Here is an 18,725-nt window from a genome sequence, read left to right on the forward strand (position 1 = left end):
CTTTGAAACATTCTGGATTTGGTAGCCGTTTTTTCGTCTAGGCCTTTCTCTTTCGTCCCCACCACTTAATCTGTATTATAAATCTTTTCGTAATCTACAAATAATTTAAGCATCGTTTTTGTCGCTACATCTTCTTTCATACCTCGTTCCGCAGAGGTCCATGTTGCTTTATGTTCACATCCTCTTATGTGGTTCACACCACATCACAACACTCCCAAAATGTAATCCCACGGATTTTTTCTCCTATAGCATTAAATATTTGTGTGTATACACCATTACACTCATATTTTTAAATCTCAAAATTTAATTAAATCGATATTATAATGATCGAATAAGACGTCTGTTGTATTATTCACATCTCTACTTGGTCTGTGATATTATTTTAATCTGGCAACAACAAATAATAATGTCATTTTTCGTAATTTTCGTCATCATCAGCAAACTGTCAACTGTGTCGGTTTATTATCTCTTTTTATTCTAAAAATACAATAAAAGATCAGGAAAAGCCTTTTCTTTTTACTGCGCAATTTATATTAAAGTGTATGGTGGCGTAAATAATCTATACAAATGTCGAAATTCGAGGATAATCCGTTTAGTGACCCAACCATAGACAACCCTTTCGCTGTAAGTAGCCCCTTCGGTGATACGAAAAATTATTTTTCTGGGCCTTTGTGTGATGTTTACTGCGACTTTTCCAGGATCCTTCAGTGCAGCAAGTGACTAGAAGTACAAACAATGCGACGCAAGGTTTGGACGACTACAATCCCTTCGACGGCCAACAGAATGCTAACCAAACGGTACATACATGTTGTATTAGTCATTATTGTGATGGGTTTTTGTAGGTGTCGATATGCCGACCAACGGTATTTAGAGATGTGGAGGTTGCGCCATAACCGGACCACACGACACCATGTTAATGACCACATAATGCAGTCTATTGATTATTCAAATTAATACTTAATTTTACCTTATTGCAGCCATTATGACTATATCAATATTACATTTAGATAAGAACAACTTTTATAGGAAGCAGTAATATTCAATGTTAGTAATTCTGATTTCAAAGTTTTATCTATGAGAAACTGTATCACAACATGTTGCAAAGTGGAATCTGTTATGAAAACAAAATGGGAAATATCTTAAATATGCAAATATTCTTGGAATTGTATTTTATGAGTTATTTTTCATTAAGATTTGAATTATTTATGCTATTTACAAGATTCATTTATTTTATGATTTAAACTGCCAAAAGAAACTGGTTCCTGTTGGTGGAGCATATTGCCAAAGTTTTGTAATGTCAATTTTACTTTATCATATTGCACTTGTTGGTTTCCCGATTTTTTTTGGTGTTGTGGACTTTGTTAAGAAATATATTTCCACATTCTATCCTCATCTGTAAAGCTACATTCTTGCTATTCATATGAAAACCCTTTAAGACAACGCATCTATTTATGCAAGAGTGCTACATGTGTAGCATAAGGGACATTGACTGAAATGCATACTCCATTTTGCACAAACAGACTCCACAGCAGCAGTCACAGCCGGCCATCATGCAAGCGGTGTCCCCACCCGCCTCCGCTCAGTTCAACCGGCCCCCACCACAGCCCGCTGCTGCTCCCCCACCTAACTTCACCACTGCTGACTTTCAGGTATGCCATCTTGTAATACAATATAATAGACACATATGCAAAGTAATTGTTCTGCCTTTGTTTGTGCCTTTTTGCTGATCAATTTTCTCTTTGTCAGGTTGCCTTGTCAACCAACATTTTGTGTAAAAATTTTGGGAGCCAAATTAATTACATGTTATTTAGTTTGCTTCAATATAGGATTATCACAAATCACATTTTAGTTATATTTAGATTGTTTATTCAAATAAAAGATAAATAAATGTGTATGATTCATTTACATGAAATAACATTAAAATTGCATTTAAATATAGACATGTTTCTATTACAAGTAGCAGGTAAATTAAAAACATAAGAGACTGATAATGTAAGCAATATTTCAGCTTCCCCCGATGATCACTTACTATAATAATCTATCTAGCGACGTTGATCAGTATGACTTTCATAATAACATGTATTATGTTATCAGAATTTACCTACATCATATTTCAGTTTACCTACAAATAACAGTAGCCTGAATGTTTCTTTAAACCAATAAAATCTTTGCTATCTACAAATTGTCAATTAAATCAGTTTCAACGTCTACAATTACTATACTCGTTTATTCATACAAAAAAAATAGTCTTGTAATGTGAATCTAACAGAATCCAGTTTTTTTTGTAACTACACCATTATTTAGCAATCCAGATTGAGCCTGTTTAAACTGTGTTAAATTTATTAAAAATTCACTTGCATTAAGTGATAAAAATAATTGGGTTATATTTTCCCACACATATTTATTGTTAAAAACAAAAGTGAATTTATTCCATTGTTTATATTTCATTACATTCACCAATATGAAAGAAAGAAAGAAAGAAAGAAACATTTATTACTATATACACATACACACATACATTTTACATTTACATTTTTTACATTTATATGAGATGGATGTGCTTGAAATATAACAATAATAATTACTCTTTATAGTTTTTCTTTGTATATAGCAAATTGGAAGACAACTGATTGAAAAAACTACTATTACTCTTTATTACTTCTAAAATCCCGTCATAATAAATAAAAAAAAAACATTTAAAATATATTCAATAGCAAATAGGAGAAATAACTTTAATTTATAGAATTACGACGATGCGTTTACACCACCACTAGTGTGTTATACACTGCCAAATTTGAGTTTAACTCCATTACTGCACACTTGAACATTGATGTGCCCCTTATCACTCAAAAGCTGAAGATTATGCTTATAAGATTCATCACATAAATGTACCATAATCTGACAATGCAAATTGTGCACTAAAGTGCATGTCATTAACACACATTTTGCTTTTTTCATGCACTACAGGAGCTCAAGGTAATCATTGTTACAATACACTATAGCTATCTGTAGTTAGTGTTCACTGATATGTAGTATCACTATTACTCACGATTTATCAATTCACATGATTCTATCTCTTCATTTTGTTGTGATATTGTATAAAGTTGTTGTTTACCAAAACCGTTATTGAGGAGAGAAACATGTTTGGATTGATAATAATGTTTATGTTTTAGACTCTTAGTTCACTCTTATACACTATTTGCTCTTGATATTATCATACGCTAAAGTTCACTTCTATGAACACATACCTACGAAAGTATCTGGAGTCTTACTGAGAACTAAATTATCAAATTGTTCGCCCACTTTACGAATAGTGGGCGGAGAACTCATCCTTTTATAACAGTTTGAACTGTAGATGCCATTGTAGACAAACTATTCTTAGGTCATTTTTGAAGTAGTTCTCAACAGTTCTCTAGTATCTTTAATTTCACGAAATCCACTTCATGACTGTTCACAACTTAGTGGTTGTAAAGTCTTAGTGATAGATAGGAGAATTTTAGAACTTTAAAACTTGTTTAATAAAATACCTTTTTTGAATTGCTTTTATCATCTTAGTCTTAAGTTTCCATTACACAGTTTTTTACTTGTTTCTTTTCTTCTGAAGTTCTCACTCAACCTTTTCTTTCTTAAATTTAAATTTTTTTGAAATATCGACCTACCTGATCCTTTTCTTACCTTCTACTTTTTTACTTCACAATCTTATACGATGCCTATGACGGAACTTGAACTACAGAGAAGACAAGAGGAGCTAGAACGTAAGGCGGAGGAACTGGCGCGGCGCGAGGCTGAGCTCCGAGCAGGGTCGGCAGGGCGACGCAACAACTGGCCACCGTTGCCTGCCTTTTGTCCCGTGCAACCCTGCTTCTACCAAGACATCAACGTTGACATCCCCCTTGAGTTCCAAAGAATCGTCCGCCATCTTTACCACTTGTGGATGTGTGAGTAACTCTTGTATTTTATGTCATTGAACATGCATACATAAATTAACTTATCTAATGGGATGGAGTAAGTGCTCTGAGTAATCAGTAGAGAACTTGCAGTCATTTACGATATTTTTTCCAAAATAGATAATATGAGGGGTAGTCATCTCATCCCCCAACCAGTTAGATCATCATTTTTAGGGTTCTGTACAAAAATGGTAAAAAGGAACCCTTCTTCTATCGTGTGGGTCATGAGGTAGATTACCGACCTCATCAACCCTAGTGTGTCAGTGTCAGGGTTATTATTGAGCCGCAGGATTAAAGAGCCCTTATAGTGAGAGGAAGTCCGTCCGGTCAAAAAGCGTTTTGGAAATGATATCGCGCCGATATTTTGTTTTATTGAAGAATGAAGAAAAAAAATACTATGAAACCTCGGCATTTACGAACTGCTGCCGTCCGGCGTGGGTATGCCGCTATAATGAAAGCAAGGATCCTCTCGATTATTATACACATCATAAATCCGAAATCCGGTCCTTACTAGGGGTGGTATTAATAAACTAATCTCAGCTTCGAGACTGTCCTCGAGATCATGTCATTGTGACAGTTCTCATATAAAAACAGAGACTTGAGCATGATCTTGAGGGCAGTCTCAGCTGAGATTCGTTTATTAATACCACCCTTAGTTAAGTATGTGCTTGGTTACTAATTATAATGTAAAATTTATCTATTTCAGTCCACTCGCTGCTGTTAGCACTGAACATGATTGGCACGACGTCTCTTCTATTTGCCACAAGCGACTTCACACCGTTCGGCCTTTCAATCCTGTACTTTATCCTCCTCACACCATTCAGCTTCGTGTGCTGGTACCGGCCTATCTACAAGGCCTTCAGGAGTGACTCGTCGTTCAATTTCATGGTGTTTTTCTTCATCTTCCTGTTCCAAATCATCATTACTATCATGCAGTCGATTGGTGTGCCCGATGGTGGATTTTGGTGAGTACATTTCTTACTTAGATTATCTTCTTTAGTGTGGGTTGTAGGATCAATGACCAACCTCATCAATCCTGGTGTCAGGGTTACTTTTGAGCCACTAAAGGCCTCTAACATGGCTCATGTAACGACTGCATACTTACGTAATACTAATTCTATTTCTCTTTTGTTTTGTATTTTGTTTTTTCCTGTTTGTGCAATAAAGTATTTGTTATGTTATGATATGTAAGTAAATACTAGCCGGGACCGACTGCTTAATGTGTTCTCCGAAGCTCGGATACTCTTACTTTTATTAGATTCAATTTACTAACAATCTGAATCAGTTTATGTTATCTCATATGATTGTTTAGTAAACTAGGTTAGGTTTTGCTAGTCACGTTCACGCCCATGCAGGGCCCAGGCTGAAGAAAGAATTAAAGAAACATTTATTACACTAACACACACACACTAACACAACACAACAAACACCACACACAACACAACACACCCAAACACACACACACACACACACACAAACACACACACACACACACACAACACAACATACACAAACACACACACAACACAACATACACAAACACACACACAACACTAACATACACACACAATTAACACTAGCTAAGGGGGTCGCCGTGGAGGAGCACCATCAAACTAGCCCATTGGTAATCATGTTATAATTCACAGTGGTCTGCTGACGGCGATCAAGACGTTTAACACGAGCATCGCAGCGGGCGTCATCACGCTACTAGTTGCTATCGGATTTATTATCGCCGCCGTCGCTGATGTGCTACTCATGGCGAAGGTATGCATATTGCCAAGTATTTCATTATTATTTTCATGGATATTATTAAACAAAACGACCAGCGGGCCTAGCACCGTAAGCACGCGACTCTTTCTCGCCGCGACAGAGATCGTCTCTCTTTCTGTGCAGTACTGTGAGAGAGTGACGGGTGATGTATGTCGAGGCGAGAAAGAGTCGCATGCTTACGGTGCTAAGCCCGCAGTTCAGTACAATTAGTGATTATATTTTAATAAGATAACACTTTACAATCGTCTCAATGCGCGGTAAGCATTAGATCTGTCAAAGTACGTAATCTAGTGTTGTGACGTTCATTAGCATAGTGATGTATCAGTCGATATTAGGTCGATCGATTCTTTTCTATCTAACAATATATTTATTTATTATTTTTATTTATTTATTTTTATTTGTCATGTACTTAGTTAAGAGACTTTTTGTAATTATTTCTTTTTATTTTGGTGCAATAATGTGTATTTGTATTGTATTGTATATTTAAAATTCTCTCCTGACGTTCAGGTAGCACGGGCCAGGTGCTTTTATGGTCTCAGGGATAGGAACTTTTTTGGATGGCACCATCCAGGTTGCCTGGCAGAAATTTATTAGAATTATTGTGCTTATTTTATCCGGTTGTTACTGTCATGTTATAATTGCAATGAACAATTATTGGTTGATGTATTGATCCTACCACGCCGTAATGGATCATCCCGGGTGTTTGGGGGGACGCGCGGCGCCTCTACAGTCATGAGCAATATCATGTACCCACTTTAGAACCCTGTCGCATTGACTAATTTGACATTTAGTGAGACTTCCACTTCAATTTATGAAAAAAGTTAATGTGACATTGTTAATGGTACTAACCAGGCACAAATCCTGGAAACCACGTGATATCAATTATAATCGCTTGATTCAAATGCGAATTTAAACTCGCAATGTCGAATTCCGTCGTATAGACCCCGAGCCGGAATTCCAAAATACTGTTTGAAGTCGTAACCAAATGTCATTTTAAAATCCAAACCCATGTTACTATTTTCTCTGGAAATGTCGGCCTAAGGAAGGTTCGGTTAAGCGGTTTCCAAAAAAAAATATAAACGCGCGGTACGGACTTGCGCACGGAGGGTTCCGTACCATTGACTAGGTAAACAACAGTAGGTATTGATATCGAGCAAAAAGGGCAGTAATATCGCGTTTATTGTCTTTATTATTTATTGTCTTTTTTAATTTAATTATGTTGTTCGGCAACAGAACAACATAATTTGTGAAAATTTTAACTGCTGTTAATTTTAGCTGGTGACAGACAGACAGACAGTGAAGTCTTAGTAATAGGGTCCCGTTTTTTACACTTTGGATACCGAACCTCAAAAAAATTACCTTTCCTTGCAGGTGCACCGCATCTACCGGTCAACAGGCGCGTCGCTAGCGAAGGCCCAAGCGGAGTTCACGACGGAGATCCTCCGCAACCAGCACGTCCAGACCGCGGCGTCCAGCGCCGCCGCCGCTGCCGTCAACGCCCAGATCGCCAACGCCAACCGGTACTAGACTCGGTCGGTACCACCATTCTGATGGTACTATGTAGGTGCATGACTGCATGTCTAGTATAAGTATTATAGTGTATTTTAGAACAGCAACACAGAGCAATTAGTAAGAATAGGCGCATTTAGCCCATGTCACTAAAAGAAGGTCGTCGTTTGTTGTTGATCGTGTACGCGATGCCTTAGGCAAGAAGGCAGCCTAGCCAAATGAGATATTTTTTTTCGAAACGTCAAAACGATACATCAAATAATTTTTACTAAACGTCAAAACACGAAATTACCATGGAATTTGTGTGATTTTTTATACACACTGTGACGTCAGAAAAACGTGATTAAATGTCGTACTTTTAAAATTCATAAATAAATTAAATAGAAAAAGTAAATGTTTTTCGTTACTTTAGTAATCAGAATTTCATAATTTATCTTATACTACTCATTTCTATGTAATTTGTAGAGAAATACTCGCGTATGACGTCATCAATAAACGTGGTGAAACATTCTCTTTGTTATGTAATTCTTTTATAATTCATGGAACAGTCAAAAATAAAAATGGATCAACTTCTAATCATTTTTATATTGACTTCTATTTCTAGGTTAGAATTTTATAATTTATAATTCAGACAAACGTCTATTTTCCATAGCGAAATAAGCTATTGCTCATTTTTTCTCATTGCTTTGTGATCGTAGTCTAACCTAACAGGTCTTCCTATATTGCAACTGCTGGTAGCTACGCGGCTCAGCCCGACACACTATATCGCTTCCTATTTGAATTGAACTAAAACTACTGTAAAAGCGCGTCATGCAAAAATACGTCGAAAACTTGATGCTAACTTAGCTAAACATTCTTACCTGCATATGCGGTGTATATTCAATAAAATCGTCAAAAAATAAGTAACTACATCATAGTCTATTAAGCGCGTGGTTCCGAGTTAGAGCACGCATTGCTATTTGTGCTCGAACTTTTCGTCCCAATTTTTGTCTCACGGTGGTTGTATATCAATATCAGTCTCACACCATGGTTCATGTATTATACACTTATTACATAGATGGGGTAATAAAAGAAATACTCAATTATTATTGCTTTATCTCTAAATATACTTTTTATAGTTATTAACTATGTTTTTGTATTTCAGACAATGAGGAGATTACAAACGATCGTCAATACGCGCACGGGCAAAGTACACAATAAATTCGTCAATCGAGATACTACTGTAAGCTTTTTCTGATATTAAACTATTCAGATTTTATATATTTTCTCAACTTTAATATGGTTGGCGTGTCTTGTATGTGTATTCTACCTCGAGTGTTTGATCAAATTATGTACCTACATACTTGGGGCTATAGACTAATTTATCTTTCGGTAACGCGCAGTGAGCTAGACATGTTGACGATATTGTGTTTTTACGAAGCCTAGCTTAGTTTTCATTTGACTAGTTTGTTCATTTGTAGCATGGATCCTACACTGGAATATTTGATAAAAGGTTGAATCACATCTCTCACTACAACTGGCAGTGTGTTTGATGCATTTGGCCAAAGTCTAGCGTGCGGCAGCGTTCCGCCGCGTGCGGTATTCTCTCGCTCTAGCAAATGATGGTTCTGTGTGACAGAAAAGGATAGAAAAGTTGCGGTGCGGCTCGATGTAGTTCAACCCATGATGTGACGTTTTTTGGTCATCACATTACCAAACTTCTAAAAATATTACCACATATTTTTATAGAGGAAATAAACCAAGCACACTATACGCGTTCTATTATGAAGAGAACCAGTTATTCTTCAAGGATATATCCAGTCATCTTTATGTGTGGTGCACAAAAAACGTAAAACGAAGGTATCCATGAAGGTAATAGAATGAATGAATACTAACTATATATTGCGTCGTAAGGCTGTGTAAAGTTTTATATTATAACAATAATATTAAAACCTATTTATGTTTGCCAATAGATCGTTGTTGGCGACACAAGGTAGCATTTACATCGAAGTTATTAATGGTTATCTACTAAATTGTGTAAGGTTGATAATTAATAGCCTGTATTTAACGCATATAAAACGAGGAAAGCAAGTAAGTGGTCGTGATGCAACATTATCGCAATCAATACTGATCTTAATGGCTTTTAAATTAAAACCTGTTGCCAAAACTCATTTGTGCTATCTTGTGAAGCTCCTAAAAATATTATATCAATCAGTGTTGTTTGGTCGAGCGTTACAAATTATGATATTTAAGATTTGTCAGTATTTAGTTGATTGCTAGTTATACATGTAAACTAATGTTGATTTACAAAATATGAGCTTACTGATGATAGTTTTAAATTCTATTTTACATTGTTATAAAAATCTATTACCGTATTCATTTTTTTAAATCACACGTTTCATAATTATTTTGCGTGAAATTTTCTTTTTAGAGGGTGATCACTATGTACTTGTGTTGCTATAGAAAAAAACATTCCAAAAACACGAAAAAAAAATGTATGTAAATATCTTTTAATTTTCACGTCGATATTGTACGTCAGGTAGGTGGTATCTTAAATTGATTCATAATGAATTTTCGTCAACATTGTAGCATTTATTCAGTGTTTTATAAATTCATGTATAAATCGTTGTATTTGGACCATTTACTTAATTGTATCTAGTGTCAAATTAATTGAAGGGATTGGTCCTATATATAGTGAGACTTTTGCATTATACAGGTTGAAAGAAATGGCTAAAAGAATGATCAATTTCGTCAATTTATCTGATGCTTCGTTTTCGTAGGTTTCTATGTGTGACCCTCTTGCCGTGTGTCGAGATCCTTAGATGCACAAGATTTCAATTTAGTGTTTATATCATTGTGTAAAATAATAATAGTGTAAGTGAATAAACATTTAAGCATATTTAACTAGTCACTCGACTAAACAGCTTTGGAAAATGACTAAAACCGCTTAAGAACCAATCTATGTAATATTTAACAGATTATTGGACTTTTGTACCGAGAGCATCGCCTTATAATTCATATGGTAATCGTTCTGAGATTTTTCTTTTTAATTTCTTGAATGTTGTTCTTGGTTAGAGAGCAATTAATGTTTGTTACTAATTTCCGAAGTGGCTGTAGATTATCTAGTATTTATTAATTTACGTATCAGGGGTCCTCGCTTGGGGCGCCGTAAATGGGTATGTACTGTATGGGCCTAGCATAATGTAAATTATTATCAGACCGTCCTACCCTACTGACTGGGAGCGAAGGCATGTAGATTATTCTAAATGTTTAAAATGTTTTGTAACGATTAAGTCATGTTATAAACTTATGATTAATAATAAATATAGTTTCAGAAGAGCTTTTTCTTTTTACACGACTGCGGCGCAGCAAAAGGAGGGTTGGTTATGTGTTTGACCGCTATGTATGTGTGTACCGAAACATCACTATTCGGAAGAATGTCAGAAAAAGAATCCTGTTTTATTAATACTTTTCAGAGCGTGATTTTTCCATAGTCGTGGGTTATTAAACTTTTTATTTTTATATATTATCTCCAGTAGTTTTCCTAACAAAATCTTGCACTGGATTGGGATTGGCATAAATTAAATTAAACTAATTTTAATTCATGTTATATTTACATACATTCATGTTACATACAAAGTTCTTACACATTTCACACTTAATAATCTAACAAAAAACAAACTCTTTCGGTGTTGCTGCATTCCAGCCTTCATTTACATTTTCTGAGAAAAATTGAGTCCAATTTATTTGTGATAAAATATGATATTGGATAAAATTAGTACTATTTTAATATATATTTATATTTTGTGTATGTATATCATATCAGTCTGCAGAAAGCACATAAGTAAGTATATTTATCATGGTGATAAAGATTTCGTTCTTGTTACACCAAAAATATATTCTTACCAACAATATGTAACATCAAAAGCAAATTGTATGTTGTTGAACACTACATAAATCACGTCTGTGACTGAATTTGTATTCTAACCAAATTCACGTTATTTGAGGTAGTTCCATATTTCATCTATACAATACAATAGTGACAATAATAAATTCTCACAGATTTCTTGGTTTTGTACTTATAGTAGAGGATCCAAAAAAGAAGTTACCTTCACCCATCTGTTTATTTACTTATTTATTTAATGGAAAAAGAAATGAAATGCATTTTATAGACAACCCAACGTTTTCTTGTCTATTTTTCCTTTTTGTCCATATGCATGTGTCTGTCGACCTAATGAATGCTGTTATCTATCTAGTTAAAAAAGTCGGCCGTAGGTGAGCCTAGGTCTGCGGCGCGTTGGCGTGCGCATGCGCGCCGAGGCGGGCGGGGTCCTGGCTGGGGTAGTGCAGCGGCGCGGGCGGCGGCGGCGCGGGCGGCGCCACGCCGGGCGGCCACGCGCCCCACGCCGCGCCCGGCCCGCCGTAGTGGTGCAGGTTGAAGAAGTCGTTGGGCCGGTTCGGGGGCGGAGGCATCTGCAAGCAACAATGCGTTACATGGTTACACCCAAATGTACTAATATATTGGTACCCGTTCTGGCAGACAAAACTTAATTTTATTTTAGTCTGACAGTTCTAAAAATAATGCCATTTGCTTCATCTACAATGAGAGTAAAAAGAAGCAAGATCTGTTTTTGGAACTGATAAGGTGTGATGCTCCCTAGCCGGACCACTATTTAGTACGCAATTGCGAATGAACTCAATACGCGCTACATAATGTCTACTTTCATCTGCATACCAAGAAAAAAATAGTACGGCAAAGAGTTAAAAGAAAAATGATATTATTTGTGGTGCGGCCAGAGAGCAATGCTCCCCAGCCGGACCACTGTGAATCTCAGAAATTACGTTATGTAGTCAAGCAATGAGGGTATGAAAAAATAGACCTAAAATTCTACTCCTTACGTTTTTACTCTGATCCTCGAATCTTGTCTAGATTAGAGTCAATTAAAAGTTGAATGTGGTCCGGCTGTAGAGGATTCTCTGCAGCCAACAAATTTTATGGTACAAAGCTTACCAGATTTATTTATGCATTGAAATAAAAGTATAACATTTCTACTTTCTATTGACGTCACTTTTTTGGAATAAAACCTAACATTTATTTAATTATGATCAAAAGTAAGGTGTCCGGCCAATAAGTATCTGATTTAAAAACATATTTTTCAGTTTATGAGACGATAAACATGTATTATCTGAATCTAAACAAAACATTTACAATAAAGGTCTTACTACAACCCTTAGAAAGCCTTAGTTTTACTTAAAATAACAATTAATAATGTTAGGATACAAACATGTTCTAAACACCTGACAAAATATTAATAGCTTTGCATTTTTATTTCGAAGCTTCCGATATCTGTTCGTCTGTCTGTATAACTGTCTGTTACCGGCCTCTGCAGACCGAACGGTGAGTGCTAGGAGACTAAACTTACAGAATAAGTGTTATGGTAACCGCTCTCATGGCAAAAGTAAAATTTTCGAATGTATCTATAAAAAATCTATCTAATGTCTATGTAATATAGTGCTGTTGTAAATAACGATATTTTTCCAATAGCGGCGCTAGTTATACATCCTCTTCCTTTTTATTCACTGTTGTGATGATGACCATCTTTCCTTTTTGCCCCAATTATTCTAGTCTCACGATTTGTAAGTATTTCGATTGATATGTGTAGCCAGAAACGTTCTACGTAAGCTACAAAGAGAAAAACCAGTCAAATGTGAGTCTACGCGGGCAAAACCGCGGGCATCAGCTAATTTTTATAGATACTTACATTCGAAAATTTTACTTTTGCCATGAGAGCGGTTACCATAACACTTATTCTGTAAGTTTAGTCTCCTAGCACTCACCGTTCGGTCTGCAGAGGCCGGTAACAGACAGTTATATAGACAGACGAACAGATATCGGAAGCTTCGAAATAAAAATGCAAAGCTATTAATATTTTGTCAGGCGTTTAGAACATGTTTGTATCCTAACATTATTAATTGTTATTTTAAGTAAAACTAAGGCTTTCTAAGGGTTGTAGTAAGACCTTTATTGTAAATATTTTGTTTAGATTCAGATAATACATGTTTATCATCTCATAAACTGAAAAATATGTTTTTAAATCAGATACTCATTGGCCGGACACCTTACTTTTGATCATAATTAAATAAATGTTAGGTTTTATTCCAAAAAAGTGACGTCAATAGAAAGTAGAAATGTTATACTTTTATTTCAATGCATAAATAAATCTGGTAAGCTTTGTACCATAAAATTTGTTGGCTGCAGAGAATCCTCTACAGCCGGACCACATTCAACTTTTAATTGACTCTAATGTAGACAAGATTCGAGGATCAGAGTAAAAACGTAAGGAGTAGAATTTTAGGTCTATTTTTTCATACCCTCATTGCTTGACTACATAACGTAATTTCTGAGATTCACAGTGGTCCGGCTGGGGAGCATTGCTCTCTGGCCGCACCACAAATAATATCATTTTTCTTTTAACTCTTTGCCGTACTATTTTTTTCTTGGTATGCAGATGAAAGTAGACATTATGTAGCGCGTATTGAGTTCATTCGCAATTGCGTACTAAATAGTGGTCCGGCCAGGGAGCATCACACACTGATAAGTTTATCTGTGTGAAAGTTAATTCATCAAACTCTTAATGCATAGAAGAACACAAATAAAACTAGGTAGGTACTTAACTGAACATAATAACTCTCCAGAAGAAAGTATGTTATCCAAATAATGGTACTGATTTCAGTACACACCATCTAAGTTTATTTTGTTATATTCTTGTAATTTTCTTATCCGCCGAAAAGGACGGGTAATCGACAGTCATACTTCTTCTATTGTATGGGTTGTGAGGTGCATCACCAATCCCATCAACCCAGATACAACAGTCATAAAATTCACGTCAATTTTAGACAAATTTTAAAACCCTCCCAAAATTTAATATTGACCAATAACCTAATTAAAACACATAATAACGGGTTCTTACCGCGTTTAAATGGGGATATGAGACTCCCTCTTCCTCCCTGTCTCATATCCCCATTTAAACGCGGTAAGAACCCGTTATTATGTGTTTTAATTATGATAATAACCGCGTAACGGAACAAGAAAGAGAGGAAGACCAATTAAGAGATGGGAAGAAGAGATAAAAAATACAGCAGGAAATATGTGGAGAAGGCTGGCGAGAGACAGGGATAAGTGGAAAGAGCTGGAGGAGGCCTTTGTCAAAAGACAAATGGACGAAGAGCATAATTAAACACATCTTTATTTCCTTTTTAATATTATGTATAAGCTAAAAAAAAAAAAAAAAAATTGTTACAATAAGTCCACAATAAAGGCTATATCTATCTATATCTAATAACCGCGTAAACTTAAATCAATGTATGACCAATAACCTGACAGAATTAAGTTCACAGCACATGTCAAACAGGTTGCATATCAACTAGATGCCTATTTTAGTCGCCTGAGTTATTCATTCATTTTAATATTAACAGTTCTCAATCATTGTCTCTTTCCTTTTTGGCAGATTAGATAATGACGGGTAGGTATCACTTAAAATAAAATTAGGTGTCTGAAGGAATGGGGGCCAATGTATTGGTAATACTAACCTGTGGCGGGAAGGGATGTAAGAAGGCGGGCGGCGGCAGCGCACCCGGCAGGCCCGGCACGGGCTCCAGCGCGGGCGCAGTATCGTTCTTCTCATTGACACCTTGGCGGCCTGTAATTTCCATATTGAAAGAAAAAATAAAATTAAAACCATCATGATTATCCTGCATCATCTCACCCACTGCTAGACAAACTTTCTCCCTTTTCTTCACTCAACTCTATCTTAGGCTACTTCCTCCAAACTCTTTGGTGTGCATTTAGTTCGCTACAACATCACCTTCAAGGTATCCTTGTTTGAGCATGATTCGTGATTTTATATCAAAAACATTTCATTTTCTACAGTATTGAAATATAAACCCCGAAGACAGTACAACACAGAATTGTATTATTAAATTCTGACCACAAGCAAAATACATTTGCCATTTAGGGGTTAAAAAGAGAACTAGCTTTCATTATTATCACACAGAATTCTATCATTATCTATGATGTTCATTATTCACATATTTTGAGATGGGCTTTTAAAAAAAGGAAGCTACTTACCCTGAGATTTCCCCCACTTGATGGTGAGTCTCTTGCCACCAATGATGAGCCTGTTGAAGGTTTTCTCAGCAGCATGCTCTGCTGCACTCCTGGTTGTGTACTGAACGAAGGCACACTGCGCTCTAGGCACAAGAGTGAGGGACCTATAGCAAATAGACCATTTATATTAGATAAATATGAGTAATATAATGTCAGATAATAAAAAATAATTAAAGAAGCTTTACAAATGTAAAATAAATACTGAAATATTTACTGAGTCTTGATTTTAGTTTGTTTCCTGTAACTTAATGGAAATTATGTACATTTTAACAACTTAAATACTTGTAAATTGATTACAAGCTAAATACATACCTAATTTCTCCATACTGATAGAAATGTCCACGAAGCTCGTCTTCAGTGCAGTTGTCCGGCAGGTTCCCAACATATAAAGTTGTAACACTCCTGTCTTCAGGAGGTGGCAGGGCAGGCATCGCTGCAGCTCTACGCATCAGTTTCTCTGCTACTGGATCATTTACACCATAATATCTGTGAAAATAAACATTAATTAATAATAGACAGTGAAGTTATAAAACCTAAAAGAATGTAATTGTTTATTCTTATTTAAGTTATAATCAGACCCTTCTCCCTTTTTATTTGATGACAATGTCGTGCCCTTGCAGGGCATCACATGAATCTTCTTAGCATGTTCCATGGTGCAAAATTATAACATAGTTAAGATAAGCTAGAGAGATAAGCTTGCGGTCGGAGTGTACCTAAGGGGGCACTATGAGTTGGGACTTAGAAAAATTTTGGGTCGGCGTGTCGCAAAAAGGGTCCCATACAAAATTAGGACTTAAAAATTTTTAAACAAAAATCGCCAAAAGTAACATTCGGGATCCGGGGGGATGTGGGAGTATTAGGGTGGGGGAAACCACGGGTGACCTTAGATGACCTTGGGAGGTCACTTACCTTAAAGTCAAGGTCATGACCTTATTCCCTTATTCTTCACAAATATAGTGTAGGTCAGACACATCAAAGGTCAAGGTCATTGACCTTAAAGGTCAAGGTCACTAATTCAAAATCAGAAATATTACCATTATATCAACTTTATGCAGTAAACTTTCGATTTCAGTGACCTCAAAGATGAAGGTCACTTATCCAAAATCAAAAATATTCGCATTATATCAACTTTGTGTGGTAAACCTTCAAAGTCAGTGACCTTTAAAGGTCTTCACCGCCACCTCTCGGCCCTTCGGGCCTCGATGGTCACAAGTAACCTAACCCACTCGGCTATATGGCAGGGGGCTCGCTTTGCTCGCCCCCTGCCATACAGCCTTCGTAACCTATATCTACAGTGTCGGGGTGCCGCGAATTTCCGTGCTCGCTTCGCTCGCACCCGTGACTGCTGTCATAACGAAACAAATCTTCACCGCCGCCTCTCGGCCCTTCGGGCCTCGATGGTCACAAGTAACCTAACCCACTCGGCTATATGGCAGGGGGCTCGCTTTGCTCGCCCCCTGCCATACAGCCTTCGTAACCTATATCTACAGTGTCGGGGTGCCGCGAATTTCCGTGCTCGCTTCGCTCGCACCCGTGACAAAAGGATACCTGTAAAAAAAAATTACGCGTGGCGGACACCGAGCGTGGACGTGTTTCGCGGAGCTTTATAGAAAAAATTAAAGATATATTTTAAAATTACATAAAACGCATTTTTTTAAATATCTCGAAAACGGTGCGTCGTAACGCAAAAATAACAAAAAATTGCTCATACAAAAACGACCAAAATTATTCTAAGTCTCGGACCCTTTTTGCGACACTACGTAGAATCAACTTTTGAAAATTTTACAAGTCCAGCTTCCATAGTAATTTCATTCGAAAATTCGGCTAAGTCGATGGTTCATACAAAATCGATCAAAATTTTTCTAAGTCTCTGCTCCATAGTAATTTCACTCGAAAATTCGGCTATGTCCCTGCTTCATACAAAATCGATCAAAATTTTTCTAAGTCCCAACTCATAGTGCCCCCTTAGGTACACTCCAACCAAGCTTGCCTGTGCTATCTGTTTTCTTTGTATGTTTCTTGTGTCTGTTTTATTGTGCACAAATAAATAAATAGTTTTAGTACATGGACAAGATTGACAGTAGAAATAGTCTTCAATACATTTAGTTTAAAATAATCATTCCCAAATGCTTTTATAATTGAATATAAGCTCATACCTGTCCTTGATGTTCTGATCAGCCAATGGATCATCAGGGTCTGTAGGTTTCTCATGGCGATATGGACATTCTTCACCACGCCGACACTCTCCTTTCACCCAGAATGAACACACATGTGGCCTATTCCTCTTGTAATAAGGAGCAGTTCTAGCCAAACGTAACAGCAGGTCTGAAGCCCCCTTTGACTTAAGTGCAGAGTTACTAGGTTGAGTCGGATCATTCTTAGAAATTTGATTATCTAAATTCTGGATGTAGTATTCCTTATTAACCTCATTTCTAGGCAAATCATCTTGTATTTTGAGAGCTGCATCTCTAACTTGAATTGGAAGTCCATACTCCAAGTCTAATAGACAAGTCTGGCAAACATTCTTCAATTTTGAGCAAGTTTGACATATCTCAGTCTTCTTGAAACGCATCCGTGCACCTGGGCACCATCGGAAGACAGTAAATGGACGAGCGCATATTTTGCACTCTTTCCCATATTTTTCTTTAGTCTGGAAAAAAGTTGCATTGTTACTAAACGTCCTGAATCAAATTACTTATCCGAAAGAAATAAATCGTAGAAATAGCATAAAGAACGTAAAAAGCCTCATACCATGCGAATGTAGGGGTTATCGCCAAGACATGTTTGACACAAAATTGGGAAATCCTGTAACAAAAACACATTGCTATTTATAAGGTTACACAGGCTTTCAATTTTTAACTGCACGTAGGTCACGAAAACTTACAGAATCTTCCCAATTCTGACGATTGTATGTGTTCGTCGATTTTGACACTGCCATCTTGGAATTTCACAATACTTGTACACTTCTCACACTGTAAAACACTATGGAATCTCGCACCAATATCATTTATTGAGGTAAAATTAAAACCTTTGCATTTTAATTACGTTTCACAATATTTCAACTCAACAAGGACAAAATCAACATGACAGAAAAGACAAGCCACTTATGACAACCGGAAAGACGTCAAAAATAACGACGGAAACTGAAGTGACGCCATTATTTATGTTCGGATACACACCAGTGTAGTATTCTTTGATCTATAGTTTATGGTATTATAAAAACGTCTTTATTTGCTGAAAAATAAACCGTAGTATAATACAAGCAAATTCAGTATTCAGTCAATATTATAGATCTACAGCGAAGCACACATACAAGATATCATCTGTGTAATTAAATAATGTATACTTTGTAT

General features: G+C 36.4%; 2 protein-coding genes across 5 annotated transcripts; one reads left to right on the forward strand and one right to left on the reverse strand.

Annotated features, from left to right (window-relative positions):
* The first annotated feature begins 406 nt into the window (after positions 1-406).
* LOC126370710 (secretory carrier-associated membrane protein 1) lies at positions 407-10,542 on the forward strand. Of its 4 annotated transcripts, none has more exons than XM_050015729.1 (8): positions 407-624; positions 699-797; positions 1,521-1,649; positions 3,734-3,938; positions 4,654-4,912; positions 5,594-5,711; positions 7,089-7,277; positions 8,371-10,542. In XM_050015729.1, the coding sequence occupies exons 1-7, from the start codon at positions 568-570 to the stop codon at positions 7,242-7,244; spliced, it is 1,023 nt and encodes a 340-aa protein (XP_049871686.1). In that variant the 5' UTR covers positions 407-567; the 3' UTR covers positions 7,245-7,277; positions 8,371-10,542. The 4 variants fall into 4 exon arrangements, with proteins under 4 accessions (XP_049871686.1, XP_049871687.1, XP_049871684.1 ...); XM_050015730.1 differs by having other exon boundaries at positions 7,089-7,270; XM_050015727.1 differs by having other exon boundaries at positions 7,089-7,249.
* A 257-nt stretch (positions 10,543-10,799) lies between these two features.
* Positions 10,800-18,490, reverse strand: LOC126370695 (pre-mRNA-splicing factor RBM22). Its single transcript, XM_050015705.1, has 7 exons — positions 18,257-18,490; positions 18,124-18,177; positions 17,529-18,022; positions 15,685-15,858; positions 15,334-15,476; positions 14,796-14,905; positions 10,800-11,678 (listed from the first exon to the last, which is right to left on the reverse strand). The coding sequence occupies exons 1-7, from the start codon at positions 18,308-18,310 to the stop codon at positions 11,487-11,489; spliced, it is 1,221 nt and encodes a 406-aa protein (XP_049871662.1). The 5' UTR covers positions 18,311-18,490; the 3' UTR covers positions 10,800-11,486.
* Between the last annotated feature and the right edge of the window lie 235 nt (positions 18,491-18,725).

This window comes from Pectinophora gossypiella, chromosome 11 (assembly GCF_024362695.1).
Source record: "Pectinophora gossypiella chromosome 11, ilPecGoss1.1, whole genome shotgun sequence".
In the NCBI taxonomy this organism is placed as follows: Eukaryota; Metazoa; Arthropoda; class Insecta; order Lepidoptera; family Gelechiidae; genus Pectinophora; species Pectinophora gossypiella.